The 24496-nt window shown below is 40.6% G+C and overlaps 1 protein-coding gene across 1 annotated transcript; it reads right to left on the bottom strand.

Annotated features, from left to right (window-relative positions):
- Positions 1–8583: 8583 nt before the first annotated feature.
- On the bottom strand, positions 8584–24222 carry LOC133615780 (hyaluronan and proteoglycan link protein 3-like). The gene is made up of 5 exons (XM_061974552.1): positions 24102–24222; positions 20025–20244; positions 19811–19956; positions 16561–16863; positions 8584–8870 (listed from the first exon to the last, which is right to left on the bottom strand). Exons 1-5 carry the CDS (start codon positions 24220–24222, stop codon positions 8584–8586), a joined length of 1077 nt encoding a protein of 358 aa, XP_061830536.1.
- Between the last annotated feature and the right edge of the window lie 274 nt (positions 24223–24496).

Raw genomic sequence — 24496 nt, forward strand, 5'->3', positions numbered from 1 at the left:
GTCCTGAGCAAGACACTTCACCCTTGCTCCTGATGGGTGCTGGTTAGTGCCTTGCATGGAAGCTCCCTCCATCAGTGTGTGAATGTGTGTGTGAATGGGTAAATGTGGAAGTAGTGTCAAAGCGCTTTGAGTACCTTGAAGGTAGAAAAGCGCTATACAAGTACAACCCATTTATCATTTATTATTAGGTCTGACTTGGTAGGATATGTATAGCAAGTAGTGGACATAGAGAGAGAGAGAGAGAGAGAGAGAGAGATCAGAAGGCATAAGTAAAAGTATCTACATTTGATTCTTAACAATCCGGGGAGGGTGTTAGTTTAGGGTTGAAGTTGCCTGGAGGTGTACTTTTATTGCGTTTTGAAGGAGGATAGGGATGCCCTTTCTTTTATACCTGTTGGGAGCGCATAGAAAGAGAATGAGTTAAGACCTTTGTGAGATCGGAATCTGGGTTTAACGTGGTTAGTGGAGCTCCCCCTGGTGTTGTGGTTATGGCGGTCATTTACATTAAGGAAGTAGTTTGACATGTACTTCGGTATCAGGGAGGTGTAGCGGATTTTATAGACTAGGCTCAGTGCAAGTTGTTTTACTCTGTCCTCCACCCTGAGCCAGCCCACTTTGGAGAAGTGGGTAGGAGTGAGGTGGGATCTGGAGTGGAGGTCTAGAAGTAATCTGACTAGCTTGTTCTGGGATGTTTGGAGTTTAGATTTGAGGGTTTTGGAGGTGCTAGGGTACCAGGAGGTGCATGCGTAATCGAAAAAGGGTTGAACAAGAGTTCCCGCCAGAATCCTCATGGTGCTTTTGTTGACCAGAGAGGAGATTCTATAACCTTGATCCTGACCTCATGGTAAACTACCGACCGGTGTCCCACCTTCCCTTTATTTCGAAAATCCTCGAAAAAATTGTCGCACAGCAGCTAAATGAACACTTAGTGTCTAACAATCTCTGTGAACCTTTTCAATCCGGTTTCAGGGCAAATCACTCTACGGAGACAGCCCTCGCAAAAATGACTAATGATCTACTGCTAACGATGGATTCTGATGCGTCATCTATGTTGCTGCTTCTTGATCTTAGCGCTGCTTTCGATACCGTCGATCATAATATTTTATTAGAGCGTATCAAAACACGTATTGGTATGTCAGACTTAGCTTTGTCGTGGTTTAACTCTTATCTTACTGACAGGATGCAATGCGTCTCCCATAATAATGTGACCTCGGACTATGTTAAGGTAACGTGCGGAGTTCCTCAGGGTTCGGTTCTTGGCCCTGCACTCTTTAGTATTTACATGCTGCCGCTAGGCGACAACATACGCAAATACGGTGTTAGCTTTCATTGTTATGCTGATGACACCCAACTCTACATGCCCCTAAAGCTGACCAACACGCCGGGTTGTAGTCAGCTGGAGGCGTGTCTTAATGAAATTAAACAATGGATGTCCGCTAACTTCTTGCAACTCAACGCCAAGAAAACGGAAATGCTGATTATCGGTCCTGCTAAACACCGACATTTATTTAATAATACCACCTTAACATTTGACAACCAAACAATTACACAAGGCGAATCAGTAAAGAATCTGGGTATTATTTTCGACCCAACTCTCTCCTTTGAGTCACACATTAAGAGTGTTACTAAAACGGCCTTCTTTCATCTCCGTAATATCGCTAAAATTCGTTCTATTTTATCCACTAGCGACGCTGAGATCATTATTCATGCGTTCGTTACGTCTCGTCTCGACTACTGTAACGTATTATTTTCGGGTCTCCCTATGTCTAGCATTAAAAGACTACAATTGGTACAAAATGCGGCTGCTAGACTTTTGACAAGAACAAGAAAGTTTGATCATATTACGCCTATACTGGCTCACCTGCACTGGCTTCCTGTGCACTTAAGATGTGACTTTAAGGTTTTACTACTTACGTATAAAATACTACACGGTCTAGCTCCGTCCTATCTTGTCGATTGCATTGTACCATATGTCCCGGCAAGAAATCTGCGTTCAAAGAACTCCGGCTTATTAGTGATTCCCAGAGCCCAAAAAAAAGTCTGCGGACTATAGAGCGTTTTCTATTCGGGCTCCAGTACTATGGAATGCCCTCCCGGTAACAATTAGAGATGCTACCTCAGTAGAAGCATTTAAGTCCCATCTTAAAACTAATTTGTATACTCTAGCCTTTAAATAGCCCCCGTGTTAGACCAGTTGATCTGCCGTTTCTTTTCTTTTCTCCTCTGCTCCCCTTTTCCTTGTGGAGGGGGGGGGGCACAGGTCCGGTGGCCATGGATGAAGTGCTGGCTGTCCAGAGTCGGGACCCGGGGTGGACCGCTCGCCTGTGCATCGGCTGGGAACATCTCTGCGCTGCTGACCCGTCTCCGCTCGGGATGGTGTCCTGCTGGCCCCACTATGGACTGGACTCTTACTATTATGTTGGATCCACTATGGACTGGACTCTCACAATATTATGTCAGACCCACTCGACATCCATTGCTTTCGGTCTCCCCTAGAGGGGGGGGGGGGGGGGGGGGTTACCCACATATGCGGTCCTCTCCAAGGTTTCTCATAGTCATTCACATCGACGTCCCACTGGGGTGAGTTTTTCCTTGCCCTTATGTGGGCTTTGTACCGAGAATGTCGTTGTGGCTTGTGCAGCCCTTTGAGACACTTGTGATTTAGGGCTATATAAATAAACATTGATTGATTGATTGATTGATAGAGAAATCTCGTTCGTTGGTTGACCTTTTTGATTACCTTGGTTGCCATTTTATCACAGGAAAGATTAGCCTCTAGAATGGAACCGAGGTAGATGACCTCATCCTTCCTGGTGATAACAATGTCGCCCACTTTTATAGTGAAGTCATTGACTTTCTTAAGGTTTATGTGGGACCCAAACAGGATGGATTCCGCTTTACCCAAGTGTATGGATAGCTTGTTGTCACCGAGCCAGGTGCAAGTTCTACAGAGTTCAGCACTGAGGATTTTCTGAGATGGTCCTTCTGCCGTTTGCCTCCCACAGTAATTCTCTTGTCCGTTTTTTTGCAAATGATCCAAATGGCAGGGAGCACAGGGCCAGCAGAACCGATAAGCAGGCTCGTCTTCGATCTTAGTCTTTTCTTTGGAATGTCACTTGTCGAGCCTGAAGCGTTGTCCGATGCCACAGACTCATCTTGACCTACATTCAGCCGTTTGGCCAGTTTTTAGGCATAATCTAAACGCTTCTTATCAATGAACCGCCGGTGACAAGTCGGGTGAAGCCAAGCATCATCAGGAATATCTTTAAATTCAACATTGATACAGGATTTGAATGTCTCGGCTACTTTATGAGACTCGCCATCACAGCAAAACCACTGTTTTAGACAATTCCTGTAAGTATCCCACCTTCCGATAGTGAAATCATTCACTTCTTCATTCCTAACAGACGTAACATGCATATAGCATATTTTGTTGTTCTTTTTTCGAAGTTTTTTAAGGTGTTTTAGAGTATTTTCCTCTTCATGGCTAGACGTTGTTGGATCTGCGCGGCTACCTGATTGGTCGAATGTGAAGCACGTGACAAAAACATCACCTCTTGAGACGAAAATATTGTTACGCCAAGCAAGAAATAGTCCCGACTTTAAACACAAATTTAAAAAATTTGCCTGGATGTCCGGTGGAGAACTTTACTTTTCTCATTGAAAACCAAAATATATTTTTTAAGAACCAGAAATTATTTAGTGCCCAGATATGGGAACGAGATGAAACGAAAAACGGCTTCACCTTACGGCCTACATAGGATGCAGGACTTTCAGCGGAAACGCAGCAGCTTGAGTAAAATAAAGAACACTTTCAAACCTGCCAAGCCAGTTGTACATCAAAGACAACAATGCATATATTTTTATTTCCATATACATATAGATGACAAATTAAATTGGAAACTGCCCATAAATATACTCAAGACAAAGATGGCAATAAATTGCTATGTTACATAAAATTTAAAACTTTGTAAATCAAAAGGCTCTTAACATGTTATATAATTATTTCGTACTCCCATATCTCAATTATTGTGTTGAAATCTGGGGTAACAATTATAAATCAAACATCAACTCTATGTTCTTACTTCAAAAGAAAGTCATTAGAATTGTAAATTATGCGGATTATAATGCTCATACCAATGCTCTTTTTATTAAATTAAAAACATTAAAACAGCACGATCTTGTTGACCTTAACACTGCTATTGTGACGTACAAAGCTCATAACCGCATGCTGCCTCGGTGTCTACGGGAGAGGTTCAAACCCAGGGAGAGTTCATACGACCTCAGAGGTTCATCTGTCTTCCAGAAAGCAAACATAAGAACTAGCTTAAAACAGTAGATATGTTTCTGTCAGGGGGGTCCAACTGTGGAACAGCTTGGATGATTCCATAAAATGTTCCAGTTCCATTGACACATTTAAAAAAAAAACTTTAAAAGCAATGTCTTGGAAAAATATATTTTACGCTTGAATCAACACAGTAGTTAATCCTATGATCAGTGTTTATTACAAAACTAAATGTGGGATATAAATAATAATGGAAGTATAAGTGGTTGTATATAGCAGTGTTTTTCAACCACTGTGCCGCGGCACACTAGTGTGCCGTGAGATACAGTCTGGTGTGCCGTGGGAGATTATGTAATTTCACCTAATTGGGTTAAAAATATTGTTTGCAAACCTGTATATATATAGTTATAATCCGCAAATGTGCCGTTGTTGAGTGTCTGTGCTGTCTTGAGCTCGGCAGAGTAACCGTGTAATACTCTTCCATATCAGTAGGTAGCTTTGTTGCTTTGTAGATGTCGGGAACGACGACGATGGTTTGCAGGTAAAAAAGTATCTAACGCTTAAACCAAAAACAAACAAAAGGCGAGTGCCGCTAAGAAAAGGCATTGAAGCAAAACAAAGCTAAAACTGAACTGGCTGCAAAGTAAACAAAAACAGAATGCTGGACGACAGCAAAGACTTACAGCGTGTGGAGCAGATGGCGTCCACAAATCACAACCGTACATGCCATGACAATCAACACCAAAATAGGAGCGCAAGACAAAAACTAAAACACTACACACAGGAAAACACGCACAAAATCTAAATAAGTCACGGGTGATGTGACAGGTCGTGACACTACACCTACTTTGAGACAAGAGCTATATCGATCCATGGTTGGTTATGGTTTGAATTCATATCCAACAATTGCAAGAACGACTTTTTACTGTCAATATCGGCTGCTGAGTTTCATTGTTTTATGTTTTCTGCTGGTGGTGTGCGTCTGGATTTTTTTAATGAAAAAAAATGTGCCTTGGCTCAGAAAAGGTTGAAAAACACTGGTATATAGTATATTATTGGTACAAATGTTTAACCAACATGTGTGCAGGATAGAGATGCGCGGATAGGCAAATATTTCATCCGCAACCGCATCAGAAAGTCGTCAACCATCCGCCATCCACCCGATGTAACGTTTGATCAGAACTGCACCCGCCCGCCATCCGCCCGCACCCGCCCGTTGTTATATATCTAATATAGACGATGCAAGGCACTGACGTTATAAAGCTTTTGCCTGTTAAAGAAAGGAGACTGATCCAATGCAGCACAGACTTTCGCGTGCCACGCTGTCACGACCCAGACGCACACCAGTGCGCAATCATATGGGAGCCGCGCTGAGCGCACCTCCAAGCGCGTCTCGCTGCCGGCGATGGCTGGGTATGGGCCCGACGCTCCAGCGCCATCCATTTTCAGGGCTAGTTGATTCGGCAGGTGGGTTGTTACACACTCCTTAGCGGGTTCCGACTTCCATGGCCACCGTCCTGCTCTGTATATAAACCAGGGTGAGCCCCACCCCTTTCGTGAGCGCACTGCGCGCGGAGTGACCCCTGTTACGCGCCCCCGGCAACAGGGGTGGCGGGCAGGTAAGCTGCGCGGGCGGAGCGCGCGGAGTGACCCCTGTTACGATCCCCCGGCCACGGGGGTGGCGGGCAGGTAAGCTGCTTACCTGCTGCGCGTGACGCCGGCCGCGGCGAAGGCGGACGAGGCGGGGTGTCGGTGCGGTGGGCGCGGTAGTGACCCTGGACGTGCGTCGGGCCCTTCTCGCGGATCGCCTCAGCTACGGCTCCAGGTGGGGCCCTCTTGGGGGAAGGGGCCTCGGTCCCGGACCCCGGCGAGGCGTCCCTTCTCCGCTCCGTAAAAGTGTCCATCTCTTTTCTTTTTTTTTCTTCTGTTGTGGCATATGCAGCAGGTGCCTGCTCGTTTTTCGTATGTGGGTAACAACATTTAACTATGTATATATATTTCCGAATTGGTTTAACTGCCACCCGCCTGAATCTATTTAAAATCTAATTTTTTTTTATTTCAATCGCCCGACCCGATCCGACCCGACCCGCGGATAAAATCTAATTTTTTTTTAATTTCATCCGCCCGATCCGCGGATAATCCGCGGACTCCGCGGTTGTGCCCGCAAACCGCGCATCTCTAGTGCAGGAATATTTCACATGTCTTTACTGTGTATATATTTGAACAGTGTTTATGTTGTGTAAAGGAAATTTCATATTTCTAGGAAGCTCCTCTTGTATTTGAGATTGTTTATAGTCTTAGACCAGTGGTTCTTAACCTTGTTGGAGGTACCGAACCCCACCAGTTTCATATGCACGTTCTCTTCAGTGAAAAATAAAATGTTTTTTTTATTTTCAAATTCAAGGCAAAGTTCTGTTTTTTTTACTGGTGCACAAAATGAACCGTGCATGAACATCACCTTGTTCAAAGAACAAAACCAACACAGTGCATGATCTCACAACAAATTACACACCTGCAAATCAGTGTGACTTCTGCTGTTGCCTTTGAGAGACCAGTTCAGATATGCGTGGCTTCACCTTGGCAAGTGCCACTCTCATGTCATTTTAAATGATAAATGATCAAATACAATTATTTATTTATTTTCACAGCAAAGTCTGTTCCTTTTCTTAGTTTTCCACCCAGACATACAATACTAGTACACAGCTCATGAAAAACAATATTTTTTGTTATTGTCGTTGTAAGTGGGCCAAAACACTTATATTAGAAAATAATCTCATGGAAATGACGGCTGTCATTTGATTATAATAATAAAACATTTAATTTGTTATTTAGTCAGGTTTGGGACAGGTGTGCTCACATGTGCTCCACTGAATACTCAAGGAGTTTTTGCGTTGGCTCACGCATATGGAAAATTAGAGGGAACATTGTTTGAGGGTATCCATAATACGCCAATAGGGAGAAGTTTTTATTTACACAATGAGTCGGGTGTGTCTTGACCTCCGCGGCGGAGGCTCCGCCGAACCCCTGAAGCCGACTCACCGAACCCCCAGGGTTCGATCGAATCCAGGTTAAGAACTACTGTTAGACGAAATAAGTGCTCAACTTCAGCCAAAACCCTTTCAGTCTGTAACATTGTCAATTTATGAATGTACAACTGTTTGTTTATGTAAAACTGTTTGTTTATTTTGTTGACCACTGACCAAAGAAATAATAAACTAAACTAAACTAAACTAAACATGGTTAAACACATTCTGTGAACGAGTAAATGCACTCAAAAAATGTTAAGCCCCATAGTTTATATATATGCATTTTGATTATATTAAATTTGTCCATTTATTTGGATACATAACTTTAATTTGTAAAAAGGAATACACTTTATGTGATGCATAATTCTCAGTCTAACATAAATGAAACAAAATAGATTTATGAAATACAATTATATCAATAAACCTAACATACAATTGACTTTTGTGAAATATGGACATTTTTATCAGAACCACCAACTGGCCTATTCTATTTTGTATAGTTATTAGTGTCTATGCGTTATTTTGATTATATTCAAATATTGCCTGTTGGATTGTGTTTTATTGTCTTATTTTTTCTATTGCCGCTACCAATGGGTTAATTTCCCACAATGCATGATATTAACTTTTAACTGATTAAATCAAATTATTTCCAAATCAACAGATTTCTGCTAATTCTATGGACATTTTATGCTGATTTGAATACATTGAAATACATGTAAAAACTTGATAATAAACTATGCCATGAACAAAGTTTAGAATGTGGAGTGTAGGGTGAACAGAAGTCAAATAAATGTATGTAATAATATGCTTTTTCTGTGGCATTTTCATTTTTCAGAATCCACAGTTCAGTTAGGTTGCAGAAAACAGCAATTCCTCAATTTTGTACTTGTTTTGCTGTTACTGATCATCACCTGTAGCCTATAGAAGAATGCTGGTAAAGGATGTAAAGTCCCATACATTTGACATAATTACAGTACAGAAAGACAGACAGTTGCAAAAAGTAGTTCCGTTTTAACGTGCTTCTCGAGGTACGGAAAAAATTAACATTTTCCCTTTCAAAATGCTCGACTCGATATTTTTTTGATAATAGACCTGTGTAAGAACAACTTCTAAAAGTCTGTTTCCACATATACTGAATGTAATTTACTGCAAATGCCATATCTTCAATTTTGTATGACTTACTGAAGACTTACAATGATTGTTTTGATGCCAACTATATTGATAGCACAATTAGAGAGTACATGGAGAAATAATCTTCATGCTTTACATCCATTACTCCTGTGCCTTGTAGCAATAGACTCCATGCTTGTCCTGGAAAGGGGGGAAGCCAAAGCTGCGTACTCCCGGCTCCGAAGAACTGCAGTTTCTTCGTGGCCTTGCGATGGGATATCGAACACTTCCATCGGCCAACCAGCCGGCATTGCAGTGATCCAAGCCCGTCAGTTTCCATGCAGCGTACAGCTGGCCGACTTTGGCGATCTGTGCTTCATCGTCCTCACAGGCCTGCCGAGCCTCTGTCAGGTTCATCTTGCCAGAAGGCTGAAAATAGTACACTTTCCCTTAGGATGGAAACAGGAAATAAGACATTTTTTGGAATTGTTGCTTTTCCAATATTCAGTAGTTTGAGTCCCAAATACATGGATTGTGAAATCTGTTTTTTAATAAATACATTACAATGTCGACTTCACCAACATCACTAACGTGATCAGTAATAAACTTTATTATAGAGCAGGGGTTCTTAACCTTGTTGAAGGTACCGAACCCCACCAGTTTCATATGTGCATTCACCGAACCCTTCTTTAGTCAAAAATAAAATGTTTTTTCAATTCAAGAAAAAGTTATATGTTTTTTTACTGGTGCACAAAATGAACTGTGCATGAACATCACCTTGTTGAAAGAACAAAACCAACACCGTGCATGAACTCACAACAAATTACACACCTTACACACATTACCATGAATTGTTTAACGTGGACCCCGACTTAAACAAGTTGAAAAACTTATTCGGGTGTTACCATTTAGCGGTCAATTGTACGGAATATATACTGTACTGTGTAAACTGTACTGTTTCATATAATGTATTCTCTTCCTTTGCAATCTACTAGTAAAAAGTTTCAATCGATCAATCAAAAAACCTGCAAATCAGATGGAAAATTAGACGGAACATTGTTTGGGGGTATCCATAATACGCTGATAGGGAGAACCCCTGAGGCCGACTCACCGAACCCCTAGGGTTCGATCGAACCCAGGTTAAGAACCACTGCCGTAAAGGGACATGGATGTCGCCATACTTTTTGCGAGATCTCGCAAACGTTTTTTTTTCCTATGTCAGTGAACCGGAAGCGAAACAGCCACAGCGATGGAGGAGCCGGAGCATGCGGGAGCCTACCCGACCTCTGTGCTTGGCCAATACTAAAATAGAAATCAATAAACTTCTCCCACGGATGCTGGGTGGGCTCCTCCATCGCTTTTGTCTTGTTTCACTTCCAGTTCACCATCGCGGTGTCTGTTTTACTTCCGGTTCACTGACATAGGAAAAAAAAACCTTTTGCGAGATCTCGCAAACACATTTTTTTCCCTCCATGTCCCTCTAGGGCAGTAGTTGTTAACCTTGTTGGAGGTACCGAACCCCACCAGTTTCATATGCGCCTTCACCGAACCCTTCTTTAGTGAAAAATAAAATGTATATGTTTTTTTAAATTCAAGACAAAGTTATGTTTTTTTACTGGTGCACAAAATGAACCATGCATGAACATCACTTTGTTCACAGAACAACACAAACACAGTGCGTGAACTCACAACAAATTACACACCTGCAAATCAGATGGAAATTTAGAGGGAAAATTGTTTGGGGGTATCCATAATACGCAGATAGAGAGAAGTTTTTATTTACACGATGAGTTGGGTGTGTCTTGACCTCAGCGGCGCAGGCTCCGCCGAACCCCTTAGGCCGACTCACCGAACCCCTAGGGTTCGATCGAACCCAGGTTAAGAACCACTGTTATAGAGCCTAAAAAACTAAATAACAGCTTGCCATTTACCCTAGTACTTCTAGGTTCCTTCAGGTCATCCCATACACAGTGGTAGTTGCGGATATTAATGCGTTCCAAAGGATTCGTCAAAATGCAACTTATCTCATGCATGTGCAACATAGCACATGTCACACTGTTGTGACTACGCATTCTACAGCAGTATTCTATAATGACCATTTTTTATGGCCTCTGTGTGCGTTGTATGACCACACAGACTTGTTTGTTACCCCTAATGTATGATCGCACAATAACTGAGACAGTGTACGGAAATGTTTTTGACAATGATTTATGTAGGAAATGTAATCCTACAAAAACCTGCCAAACTTGCCAACATTTTGAAGGGTTATTGTTCTTCTGTATAAATTATTTTTAATAATGTCCATTCACTTATTGTTACATTCTAGAGATGGGATTTATGGCTCTTGGAAGGGATCTTGAAGAGCCGTTCAAAGACTGGCTTTTTATTATAGTTATTTTCTTCTTTTAATCAGGTTTTTTTTTTATCATTAAAGGCCTACTGAAAACCACTACTACCGAACAAACAGTCTGATAGTTTATATATCAATGATGAAATCTTAACATTGCAACACATGCCAATACGGCTGGGTTAGCTTACTAAAGTGCAATTTTAAATTTTGCGCAAAATATCCTGCTGAAAACGTCTCGGTATGATGACATCAGCGCGTGACGTCACGGATTGTAGAGGATATTTTGGGACAGCATGGTGGCCAGCTATTAAGTAGTCTGTTTTCATCGCAAAATTCCACAGTATTCTGGACATCTGTGTTGGTGAATCTTTTGCAATTTGTTCAATGAACAATGGAGACAGCAAAGAAGAAAGCTGTAGGTGGGAAGCGGTGTATTGCGACCGGCTGCGGCAACAACACAAACACAGCCAGTGTTTCATTGTTTACATTCCCGGAAGATGACAGTCAAGCTTTACCATTGGCCTGTGGAGAACTGGGACAACAAAGACTCTTACCAGGAGGACCCTGATTATTTATATAATTTATTATATAACTGTATCCTGTGATTGTTTCCTTAAAGGCCTACTGAAATGTGATTTTCTTATTTAAATGGGGATAGCAGGTCTATTCTATGTGTCATACTTGATCATTTCGCGATATTGCCATATTTTTGCTGAAAGGATTTAGTAGAGAACATTGACGATAAAGTTTGCAACTTTTGGTCGCTGATAAAAAAGCCTTGCCTGTACCAGAAGTAGCAGACGAGTAGCGTGACGTCACAGGTTGTGGAGCTCCTTACATCTGCACATTGTTTACAATCATGGCCACCAGCAGCGAGAGCGATTCGGACCGAGAAAGCGACGATCTCCCCATTAATTTGAGCGAGGATGAAAGATTTGTGGATGAGGAAAGTGAGAGTGAAGGACTAGAGGGCAGTGGGAGCGATTCAGATAGGGAAGATGCTGTGAGAGGCGGGTGGGACCTGATATTCAGCTGGGAATGACTAAAACAGTAAATAAACACAACTCTATTAGCTTCCAAACATTTGATCGCTTGCCCGTACGTGCGTGCCGTTATGTGCATGTCACGTACGTAACTTTGGGGACTTTGGGGAAATATATGTGCTGTGTGAACTTTGGGGAGGTGAACGGTACTTTGGGCTGTGGGATTGAGTGTGTTGTGCAGGTGTTTGAGTTGTATTGGCGGGTTATATGGACGGGAGGGGGGAGGTGTTTGTTATGCGGGATTAATTTGTGGCATATTAAATATAAGCCTGGTTGTGTTGTGGCTAATAGAGTTGTGTTTATTTACTGTTTTAGTCATTCCCAGCTGAATATCAGGTCCCACCCGCCTCTCACAGCATCTTCCCTATCTGAATCGCTCCCACTGCCCTCTAGTCCTTCACTCTCACTTTCCTCATCCACAAATCTTTCATCCTCGCTCAAATTAATGGGGAGATCGTCGCTTTCTCGGTCCGAATCGCTCTCGCTGCTGGTGGCCATGATTGTAAACAATGTGCAGATGTAAGGAGCTCCACAACCTGTGACGTCACGCTACTCGTCTGCTACTTCTGGTACAGGCAAGGCTTTTTTATCAGCGACCAAAAGTTGCAAACTTTATCGTCAATGTTCTCTACTAAATCCTTTCAGCAAAAATATGGCAATATCGCGAAATGATCAAGTATGACACATAGAATAGACCTGCTATCCCCATTTAAATAAGAAAATCACATTTCAGTAGGCCTTTAAGGAAACAATCACAGGATACAGTTATATAATAAATTATATAAATAATCAGGGTTGTCAAATGATTAAAAGATGCAATCACGATTGGTCACATTGATCACAGTTAACTCAAATTAATTGCGATTAATCACAGATAAATATATATTTTCATCGTTAATGTGTACGCTAGACAGATAATTTTCAAGCTTTCAATACAACGACTGGACAATTAGTTTGATTTAATGAAATGTTTTTTAAACTTTACGCTTTTTTAAACAGCTCAACACAAAATGTTGAGCATTTAATGACTATTAAAAAAATACCTGCAGTGTGTTGTTGTCTTCCCAGAGTTTGTATTTTGTAGGAAAACAGAATGTGTATTCCTGCTGTAGGAGCACTTGTATTCAGTGGAGGAGCTACACCACGCTTAGACACCAGTGTCATGCATTAATAACAAAAAATGTGGATTGTTATGATCATGGTTTGATTGTCAAAGATGTTTGGTAATGTAAAATGTGATATTTTTTATATGAAATCAATGCTTTGGATATTGTGTACTTTAAGTACACAAGTTAATGGTATTCATTTTGCTGCATGACAATGTCTTAACCTTCCTTATTTATTAATCATTTGTAATATTCAGCCTGCTAAACATTCTGTAATTGAGGTGCATCAACCAGAGCATGTTATAAAATAATATACACTGTATTTCAATGTGCCACAAAATGTCCCCCTCTACACTATATTCCTCAACTGATGTACTAACATTTATGTAGGTAGATATATCACAGATTAAATTACAAAATATATCTGACATTCAAAGCACCATTGTAATGAAACATTTTTTATTTTGTTACTGTAGCAAATGTGACGCATAGCGCTATTATTGGGAAGCCGGAAGTGTGTGATTGGTATGAGAAGCGTTGTCTTGACATGTTTTGACGAAGGTTTCCAATAAAAAATGACTCTAGACTAGTCATCCGTCTTTTTACCTGCTGAGCTTTTATTTAATCTAACCAAAGAAGTTAGTCTAATAATCTACATTTTATGTTATAAATGCAGTAAACTGCATACAAACACGGAAGTGAAGCTCTTCCCCTCTGAATGCAAGCGCGCCAGCAGGCGTTCGCTCCAATTATGTCATGGCTTTGGACCTGGTATTTCCATAAAGTACCCTTTTCTTTGTTCATTTCTGCTCGCTATTTTCCCGCTTGTGGTTCAACAGTAACTGAACATCATTACATTTTACCACGCTGCGGAATGGCCCAAGGGTCAAAATGTAGTCAGAACGCATGTGCGTTAATCGCCGTTTAAGAAACTTACGGTTAACGCGTTACATTAATTTTGACATCCCTAAACCAGTGGTTCTTAACCTGGGTTCGATCGAACCTGAGGGGTTCAGTGAGTCGGGCTAAGGGGTTCAGTGGAGGTCAAGATACACCCGACTCATCGTGTAAATATAAACTTCTTCCTATCGGCGTAGTATGGATACGGCAACAGCAGAAGTCACACTGATTTGCAGGTGTGTAATTTGTTGTGTGTAGGTTTTGTTGTTTGAACAAGGTGATGTTCATGCACGGTTCATTTTGTGCACCAGTAAAAAAAACATGGTAACACTTTAGTATGGGGAACATATTCACCATTAATTAGTTGCTTATTAACATGCAAATTAGTAACATGTTGGCTCTTAACTAGTCATTATTAAGTACTTATTAATGCCTTAATGCATGGCCTTATTATAACCCTAACTCGTCTAACCCTGGCCCTAACCCTCTAACCCTAACCAAATAACTCTAAATGAAGTCTTTGTTACTTAGAATATGTTCCCCAAGTGTCCAAAAAACTCTAAATTAAGTCTTTGTTACTTAGAATATGTTCCCCATACTAAAGTGTTACCAAAAACATATAACTTTGTCTTGAATTTGAAAAAAACCAACATTTTATTTTTCACTAAAGAAGGGTTCGGTGAATGCGCATATGAAACTGGTGGGGTTCGGTACCTCCAACAAGGTTAAGAACCACTGCTATAAACAATACATTTGCACCAATAACACTCTATTAGTGGAAATTATTATCCTGTGTAGATCGCCGATAGGACATATAATAATTGCGCACTCACAACGTGATTTATCAAGCCTAAAACTGTTCTGCGGCCGCTATTTTCAGTCTATATTTTGAACTTTAGCGTACAAGCTGGCGCAGTAATGCACAAATGGAGTTTCTGCCTTCTGGAGGACGTGTGATTGTGTCGACAAGCTACATATTTCTACAAGAAATATAAAACATTAGACATATCGTCTTTTCCGGCAATTCCGTATCAGAGCTTATCAGTGACTCAAGGGCTGACTTGAAGACAAACATACGGCAAAACAATGGCAGCTGGTAGGGTTTTTTTTATGAAGTTTGTTTTTTCATATATAAGGAGCCAAAACGCACCGACGGCGTGCTAAAAATAAGTTATGTTGTCTAAATTGCGATTCCAAATTCAAGACAGAGTGGTATGGTATTTTAGATATGTGCTGCATGTCCAACAACATTGCAAAACAGCACAGGTTGTAGACCCCATGAGTATGGAGGAAAATGAGTGTCTTCATGATGACTGTCAGTAAAGTAAACCCAAAATCCTCATTTAAATAAGGCGGTCTGCACCAGCTTAGCATTTGTTATCAATTGTTGTGGTATCAATGTTATCACATTTGTTATCAATGTCATCAATTGACACTCAATCTCAGTCGATCACCTGCAACATGCCCACTAATAGTACACACAATTTAATAGTTTGCACTCACTGTATAGACCAAGGGTGTCAAACTCAAATACAGAGTGGGCCAAAATGTAAAACTGAACAAAGCCGCGGGCCAAGGTTGAACAAATTAACCTTTTAATAGGGACCCAAACAAGTTTTGCATTGAATATTGAACAAGCAAGGCTTATATAACTTTATAGTGACATGCAAAATCGAGTTTCAAATAATAATAATTAAAAAATATCATTGGCATATCAAATAAAATTTAAATAAAAATTGAATGCCTCTTTTCTATTTGCAGCCTTCTGAGGTAAATATCAAAATAAACTTTTTCCACAGGCTAATAATATATTTGAAAATAAAATAACAATAATGAATGAATCAAACATTCAAGCCTTGAAGTAGCAAGAGAAAGTGCATGAATAAGACTTGAATCATTGCTCAGTTTGCTACACTGATTTGCTTTAACACTGAATGTGGAACAAGCAACGCTTATATAACTTAATAGTGCAAAATCAACTTTCAAAAAACAAACGAAAAAACATCAATGGTATATTTAATACAATTTAAATAAAAAATGTAATGCCTCTTTTCTATTTGCAGCCTTCTGAGGTAAATATCAACATTAACTTGGTGGGTGGGGGCGGGGTTTGGTGGTAGCGGGGGGTGTATATTGTAGCGTCCCGTCAGAGTTAGTGCTGCAAGGGGTTCTGGGTATTTGTTCTGTTGTGTTTATGTTGTGTTACGGTGCGGATGTTCTCCCGAAATGTGTTTGTCATTCTTGTTTGGTGTGGGTTCACAGTGTGGCGCATATTTGTAACAGTGTTAAAGTTGTTGATACGGCCACCCTCAGTGTGACCTGTATGGCTGTTGACCAAGTATGCATTGCATTCACTTGTGTGTGTTTAAAAGCCGCATATAATATGTGACTGTGCCGGCACGCTGTTTGCATGGAGGAAAAGCGGACATGACGACAGAGAACGTTGAAGGCAGTGCCTTTAAGGCACGCCCCCAATAATGTTGGCCGGGTGAAAATCGGGAGAAATTCGGGAGAATGGTTGCCCCGGGAGATTTTCTGGAGCCTCCCGGGAAAATTGTTGGCAAGTATGAGTATAAGCGGTGAATGTGGTGTTACAGTTATAATACCGGCGGGCCAGCTCTATTGTTAATTTGATATTGCCTCAAGGGCCAGAGTTTGACACCCATGGTATAGACTGTCCAATGTTTAATAGCCTAGTAATATTGCAATGCAAGTCAGCACTAGAATACAAACACCTCACCTCGCAACAAGGAGGAAAAGCAGAAGGCATCATAGCGATGAGGTTGCGACAGGCGCTTGCCGTAACTCCGGATGCCTGGGGCAAGTCCAGGACCGCCGCAAGTTGCTCTGGGCTGAGTTATGGGGTACTGGACTGTCCCGTCGGCCAGCCAGCCTGCGTTGCACCAGTTCAGACCTTCCTCCCAGGCCTGGTAGAGCTGAGGGAATGTGGCCACCGTGGCGTCCTGCTGCTCACACGCCTGCTTAGCTTCCAGGAAGGTCAGGTAATAACGGCCTAGAGGATGCTGGTATGGAAACACCACACCTGAGTAGACAAGTTTGGGTTTGTTTTTTTACCATGGTAATCTACAGCATTCTGTACTGCAGAAGTCAAATGTATGTCCATTGAAAAATAAAAAATAAAATAAAAATTGAAACAATTAAAAAAATATTAAATGCATCCATCTATTTCTACCGCTTGTCCCTTATTAGGTCATGGGGGGTGCTGGAGCCAATTAAATAAAAATAGAAAAAAACGATTAGAAAAGTACAATTTTAAATTAAAGTAAAAAACTTCTAAATTAAAAAAAAAGAAAGAAATTAAAATATTTAAATAAAAATAAAAAATCAATTAAAAAAAAACATTAAATAAAAATACTAAAGTAATATTTTAGCAATTATTTTATTACAGTTTTTTTCTCAGGAGACAATAGTGAGCGTCAAGGGTGTCATAGAGGGGCAAATAGAGAAGAAATGGGGTGAACACTTCTAAATGGTAAATGGGTTATCATTGTATTGCGCTTTTCTACCTTCAGGTTACTCAAAGCGCTTTCACACACATTCACACATTCATTCACACACTGATGGCGGGAGCTGCCATGCTAACCACGACCCATCAGGAGCAAGAGTGAAGTGTCTCGCTGGCACCGCCGCTCTACCAACCGTGCCACGCCGTCACAAGGAGTTCTGTAAGATACTGTATTATGGATACTTTCAAGGATAACATTTGGATTTCAGTCGTTGTGGGGACAGGACTAGCTTGCGTACGGGGAGGAGGTGCGGCGTGAAGATGCATGCATAATTTGGAGTAATGTAAAATTGTTCAAAAATGTATTTTATGTTTAGAGTAAAAAAAACTATTGTTTTTTGATGATTCTATGACGATTTAGTTTAATGTTTGTTTCATATATCTTGACTGAAATTTGGACCAACTCCCCTTCAACAGCGTGGGAGCATTTACTCTCAGACTAGGGTGTGTAATTTTTGTTGTTATTCTCTAAAAGTTTTATGTCAACAACCGATAGCCAACTTTAAGTGAAGCTCAATGCTCTTCCTGTATTGATTTTTCTTTATTTTTACTTGTTTTGGTGGCTTAATGTTCTCTCCACTTGCATCCAACTGCCCGTCGGCACATCTGATCACTGATTATTCTCTGCGTGCTGTCAATCATTGCGGTGTAGCGCAGCATCACAGAAAAAAAAGCAGCGGCTGTGAGCAGTGAGCCTGTGGGCGGTCGAGAGTGAAACAGGCGTTTTCCGCTTGGTGCAAGTGTTTGACTTGTCTCTATTGAATGTATGGAAATATTATTTTGGAAAGTACAAACCCCGTTTCCATATGAGTTGGGAAATTGTGTTAGATGTAAATATAAACGGAATGCAATGATTTGCAAATCATTTTCAACACATATTCAGTTGAATATGCTACAAAGACAACATATTTGATGTTCAAACTGAAAAACTTTTTTTTTTTGCAAATAATCATTAACTTTATAATTTGATGCCAGCAACACGTGACAAAGAAGTTGGGAAAGGTGGCAATACATACTGATAAAGTTGAGGAATGCTCATCAAACACTTATTTGGAACATCCCACAGGTGTGCAGGCTAATTGGGAACAGGTGGGTGCCATGATTGGGTATAAAAACAGCTTCCCAAAAAATGCTCAGTCTTTCACAAGAAAGGATGGGGCGAGGTACACCCCTTTGTCCACAACTGCGTGAGCAAATAGTCAAACAGTTTAAGAACAACGTTTCTCAAAGTGCAATTGCAAGAAATGTAGGGATTTCAACATCATAATATCATCAAAAGGTTCAGAGAATCTGGAGAAATCACTCCACGTAAGCAGTATGGCCGGAAACCAACATTGAATGACCGTGACCTTCGATCCCTCAGACGGCATTGTATCAAAAACCGACATCAATCTCTAAAGGATATCACCACATGGGCACAGGAACACTTCAGAAAACCACTGTCACTAAATACAGTTGGTCGCTACATCTGTAAGTGCAAGTTAAAGCTCTACTATGCAAAGCAAAAGCCATTTATCAACAACATCCAGAAACGTTGCCGGCTTCTCTGGGCCCGAGATCATCTAAGATGGACCCATGCAAAGTGGAAAAGTGTTCTGTGGTCTGACGAGTCCACATTTCAAATTGTTTTTGGACCAAAAAGGAAGCGAACCATCCAGACTGTTATCGACGCAAAGTTCAAAAGCCAGCATCTGTGATGGTATGGGGGTGCATTAGTGCCCAAGGCATGGGTAACTTACACATCTGTGAAGGCACTATTAATGCTGAAAGGTACATACAGGTTTTGGAACAACATATGCTGCTATCTAAGCGCCATCTTTTTCATGGACGCCCCTGCTTATTTCAGCAAGACAATGCCAAGCCACATTCAGCACGTGTTACAACAGCGTGGCTTCGTAAAAAAAGACTTTCCTGGCACGCCTGCAGTCCAGACCTGTCTCCCATCGAAAATGTGTGGCGCATTATGAAGCGTAAAATACGACAGCGGAGACCCCGGACTGTTGAACGACTGAAGCTCTACATAAAACAAGAATGGGAAATAATTCCACTTTCAAAGCTTCAACAATTAGTTTCCTCAGTTCCCAATCGTTTGAGTGTTTTTAAAGAAAAGGTGATGTAACACAGTGGTGAACATGCCCTTTCCCAACTACTTTGGCACGTGTTGCAGCCATGAAATTCTAAGTTAATTATTATTTGCAAAAAAAAAATAAAGTTCATGAGTTTGAACATCAAATATCTTGACTTTGTAGTGTATTCAATGAATATGGGTTGAAAAGGATTTGCAAATCATTGTATTCTGTTTATATTTACATCTAACACAATTTCCCAACTCATATGGAAACGGGATTTGTAAAAAGTGCAGAGGGCAAAAACTGCCTTTTGAAATAGTGCAAAGGACCAAATGCATGAACCTAAAGATTTGACATAAGTGTCTATGTCAGAGAACTGGTAAGGTATAAGTTACCTCTCAACTCAAGGTCCACTGTCGTTCTCTTGTCCTCCAGTCCGTCCACCACTTCACAGACATAGCGGCCTGTATTGTTCAGTTGGAGTTGAGTCATCACAAGTGCAGCATCTTCTGGAAAGTTCTGCCTGAGCTGCACACGTCCTCTGATCAACAAAAACATGTGATTTCGGGAATACACTATCAGTTCGCACGTAAATCTACAAAGAAAAACCTGAATTCTCCAAATGTTCGTCGACGGGACCCTGCAGCTACCAGCACATCCGTCTGAGGCCCCCCAGCGACAGAAACCCAGGACCACTTAATTCGGACCTTCCTGGGAGAGTTCAACTCTGGCTCGTACCAAAACCTACATGGCAGGGTGGCATTTTCTCCTCGGAGTGCAAACACAGAGGAAGGAGATTCCACGTGGAGGTTCACACGATTGTATTGACCTGGAAGTAACAACAACATAGGAATATTAAGAAACGCACTAATACATTATACTGATACTATCTTGATCACTTTGTATTACAAATTCAGTTCCTTATAAAAATGAAATTAACATTAACAGTCATTGAAATATCTGAAAAGTCACAGTTTTAACCGCAGAATACTTAAGTTCATTACAAAACCTTCCAGAAATGATCGTCATCATTTTTATCGGAACAAAACAATCTTTTTTATCCTTGATATTTAAAGGGATCTTATGATGATTTTCCTGTTTTTTGACCTATAAATGATGTTACACTGTTGAATACTCCATCCATCCATCCATTTGCTACCGCTTATTCCCTTCGGGGTCACGGGGGGCGCTGGAGCCTATCTCAGCTACAATCGGGCGGAAGGCGGGGTACACCCTGGACAAGTCGCCACCTCATCGCAGGGCCAACACACTCATGTTCAACAATACCAAAGAAACAAATCATAAGGTTCATGCAAGCAGTTTTGGATGTCTCTGAACGCTGTGTTTTGGACTCTTTTTTTTAACAGTATGACACCTCGTCACTTTCATTTATTGTATTTATTAGAGCAAATGGGACCACAAAGTATCTAATAACAACATTATGGAATACTTTGTGGTCCCATTTATCGTATCATAATATCATTATCATAACGTTTTTATGAAAGTGAATCACTCCCTTCTTTTTCTTATTCTAATGTGCAACCCATAATAACAATGATAAGAGCAGGGATTCTCAAACAGTGGCGCCATCTAGATGTACGCCAAAGAATCCCTTAATTAAATATTCAAACACAGTGTTACTGTTCAAACTGTGTCTAATGTTGCAGTCAAAACAAATGTTAAATATACTTGTTAAAAATGCCTCTGCCTTGTTTTTAATGAATATTTAGGCCTACATCGCCACTGTATTTTTGATGTCGGTCATTATGGTGGTACTTGGAAAACCAGGTGTTTTCTGAGGTGGTACTTTTTGAGAACCGTGGATTAGAGCATACAGTATGAATTTAAGTAAAAAAAAGAAGAAGAAAAAAACCACCTCCAAATGCATCTATGCCTTACCTGGTGTAAAGGTCACCGCACAATAATGCATTTCTGTAATACAGTCGTGGCTGCCGGCCATCAGGGCCTGCAAAACTTCATCTGCTGGCCTAAACTATATCAGAACTGTAATTCTCATATTTTTTCCATGAAATTCCAACTGTCTACTTTCTTCGTCTAATACCACGTCTCTTGGTTGCATTGCTTTCAGTATGTGTATTGTGGAGAATGCATATATTTTTAAGAGTTATTTCGTTATTCATAGTCATCTTTAAAGCAGCTAATATTTTCCCATGTGTACACTTTGTGCTTTTTCCTTTTGTTCGCTAGTAAACTCTGTGTTTCACTTTGAAGGCGCTGGAATGTGTATTTGGGAGTATAATGTACTCCCTTTTTTACCTTATCAGTTTAGAACAATAAGCCTATATTTCTTTCTGGGCGGGAGGGGGCTGTTTTCATACTAAATAAGATGACTCTTTCCGTTTGATTTTCAGACCGCTTCTTGATGCTGTTATTACCGAATTTGTAAGGACTGGTCTCCTAAAGCTTTAGTAAAAGTTGGTAATATCGCAATTCTGTCTTGGTGGTCCTTCTTACTCAACATATATGTCATTCGAAAGAGCTTGGGATTGACCAGTGTCTTTTATTCCCTGAGAGGAAGACTGGTCCGACGCAACAGTATGTATGTGGTAGATATTTTTGTAGAATCAGATTTCAGCTTCTTCTGTGTTGCCATGCCAATGTGATCTCACCAGGGCCTTCAGAATAAGGAGTACAGACTCAATGTCACTTAAGCTATATTGGATTTTAGATTCGCCTCACGGGGCCAGCTTGTCTTATATTGATATAAGCTCAGCATTTTCCGTCCTCTGATTGTCTGATTAGAGCAAAACTGTTCGACACGCCAAATTCGACAAACTGAATAGTCTGTAGCGATATGCAGTTTGAAATTTTAAATACACAGCATCTCAGGTAATCTTGTTGAGTGTGATCCTCAAAGAATATGTAAAAAAAAACTATTGGTAAATCGGTAGATACATGTACATACTTATTCATACAAACAGATACATAATATATGTTCACATTGAGTATTGTCACAGTGTTGTCCTATTTTAAAAAGAAGAGCAAGAAGAAGACAGTCTATTGGAAAGAAAATCATTATTCTCAAGAATTTCTTTTGAATTGATAAGATTCTGTAAAGGTATGATTGACAAGTAGCACCTCAGATATTATTACAATACATTTTGTGTGGATATATTCAACTATAATATACAAACCCCAAAACCAGTGAAGTTAGCACGTTGTGAAATGGTAAATAAAAACAAAATACAATGATTTGTAAATGCTTTTCAACCTATATTCAATTGAATAGACTGCAAAGACAAGATACTTAACGTCAAACTGGAAAACTTTGTTATTTTTTGCAAATACTAGCTCATTTGGAATTTGATGCCTGCAACATGTTTAAAAAAAGCGGCACAAGTGGCAAAAAAGACTGAGAAAGTTGAGAAATGCTCACCAAACACTTATTTGGAACATCCCACAGGGGAACAGGCTAATTGGGAACAGGTGGGTGCCATGATTGGGTATAAAAGTAGCTTCCATGAAATGCTCAGTCATGCACAAACAAGGATGGGGCGATGGTCACCACTTTGTGAACAAATGCGTGAGCAAATTGTCGAACAGTTTAAGAACAACATTTCTCAACAAGCTATTGCAAGGAATTTAGGGATATCACCATCTACGGTCCATAATATCATCAAAAGGTTCAGAGAATCTGGAGAAATCACTGCACGTAAGCGATGATATTACGGACCTTTGATCCCTCAGGCGGTACTGCATCAAAAAACGACATCAGTGTGTAAAGGATATCACCACATGTAAGTGCAAGTTAAAACTTTACTATGCAAAGCGAAAGCCATTTATCAACAACACCCATAAACGCAGCCGGCTTCGCTGGGCCGGAGCTCATCTAAGATGGACTGATGCAAAGTGGAAACGTGTTCTGTGGTCTGACGAGTCCACATTTCAATTTGTTTTTGGAAACTGTGGACGTCGTGTCCTCCGGACCAAAGAGGAAAATCACCATCCGGATTTTTATAGGCGTAAAGTTCAAAAGCCGGCATCTGTGATGGTATGGGGTGTGTTAGTGCCCAAGGCATGGGTAACTTACACATCTGTGAAGGCACCATTAATGCTGAAAGATACATACAGGTTTTGGAGCACAATATGTTGTCATGGACGCCCCTGCTCATTTCAGCAAGACAATGCCAAACCACGTGTTACAACAGCGTGGCTTTATACTAGACTGGCCTGCCTGTAGTTCAGACCTGTCACCCATTGAAAATGTGTGGCGCATTATGAAGCCTAAAATACTACAACTGAGACCCCGGACTGTTAAACAACTTAAGCTGTACATCAAGCAAGAATGGGAAAGAATTACACCTGGAAAGCTTAAAAAATTGGTATCCTCAGTTCCCAAACGTTTACAGAGTGTTAAAAGAAAAGGCCATGTAACACAGTGGTAAAAATGCCCCTGTGCCAACTTTTTTGCAATGTGTTGCTGCCAATAGATTCTAAGTTAATGATTATTTGCAAAACGAAATTAAGTTTCTCAGTTCGGACATTAAATATATGTTCTTTGCAGTCTATTCAATTGAATATAAGTTGAAAATAATTTGCAAATCACTGTATTCTGTTTTTATTTACGAATTACACAACGTGCCAACTTCACTGGTTTTGGGTTTTGTACAAGAATGATTCATCTTACCAAATCGAACCAAATGCTACAGGTTCATGTATACGTACTGTCTTGGTTGCTGTTGGTATGGAGGTATTTTTGGTAGAAGAAGGAGTTTGAGATAGTCGCAGCCATAGTCCAATTTGAGAGCATCAGCTGAAGACACCACAGCACCTGGAAGCCACCCATCGTCACCTGAAGGTTGTTTCCTTCAAACTGAAAGACAGATCATTTGTAATTTGTGACTAAGGTGATAGTGTCTGGGTATTTATTGACTTGATGGACATGGCTTTTAATTGAGTGACTCGGTCAGTGGTTCTTAACCTGGGTTCGATCGAACCCTAGGGGTTCGGTGAGTCGGGCTCAGGGGTTCGGCAGAGGTCAAGACACACCGGACTCATCGTGTAAATAAAAACTTCTCCCTATCGGCGTATTACGGATACGGCAACAGCAGAAGTCACAC

Source organism: Nerophis lumbriciformis, linkage group LG15 (assembly GCF_033978685.3).
Source record: "Nerophis lumbriciformis linkage group LG15, RoL_Nlum_v2.1, whole genome shotgun sequence".
Classification (NCBI taxonomy): Eukaryota; Metazoa; Chordata; class Actinopteri; order Syngnathiformes; family Syngnathidae; genus Nerophis; species Nerophis lumbriciformis.

What these genes read in the sequence shown, in the direction of transcription:
- LOC133615780 (XM_061974552.1), bottom strand. Translation starts at nt 24,222, where the DNA reads ATGGGTGGCTTCCAGGTGCTGTGGTGTCTTCAGCTGATGCTCTCAAAT. An exon ending in CGAACATTTGGAGAATTCAG is followed by an intron (nt 19,957 to 20,024) that starts GTTTTTCTTTGT and finishes TTTGTTGATCAG; the next exon opens with AGGACGTGTGCAGCTCAGGC. An exon ending in CTTTTCCTCCTTGTTGCGAG is followed by an intron (nt 8,871 to 16,560) that starts GTGAGGTGTTTG and finishes TTCCATCCTAAG; the next exon opens with GGAAAGTGTACTATTTTCAG.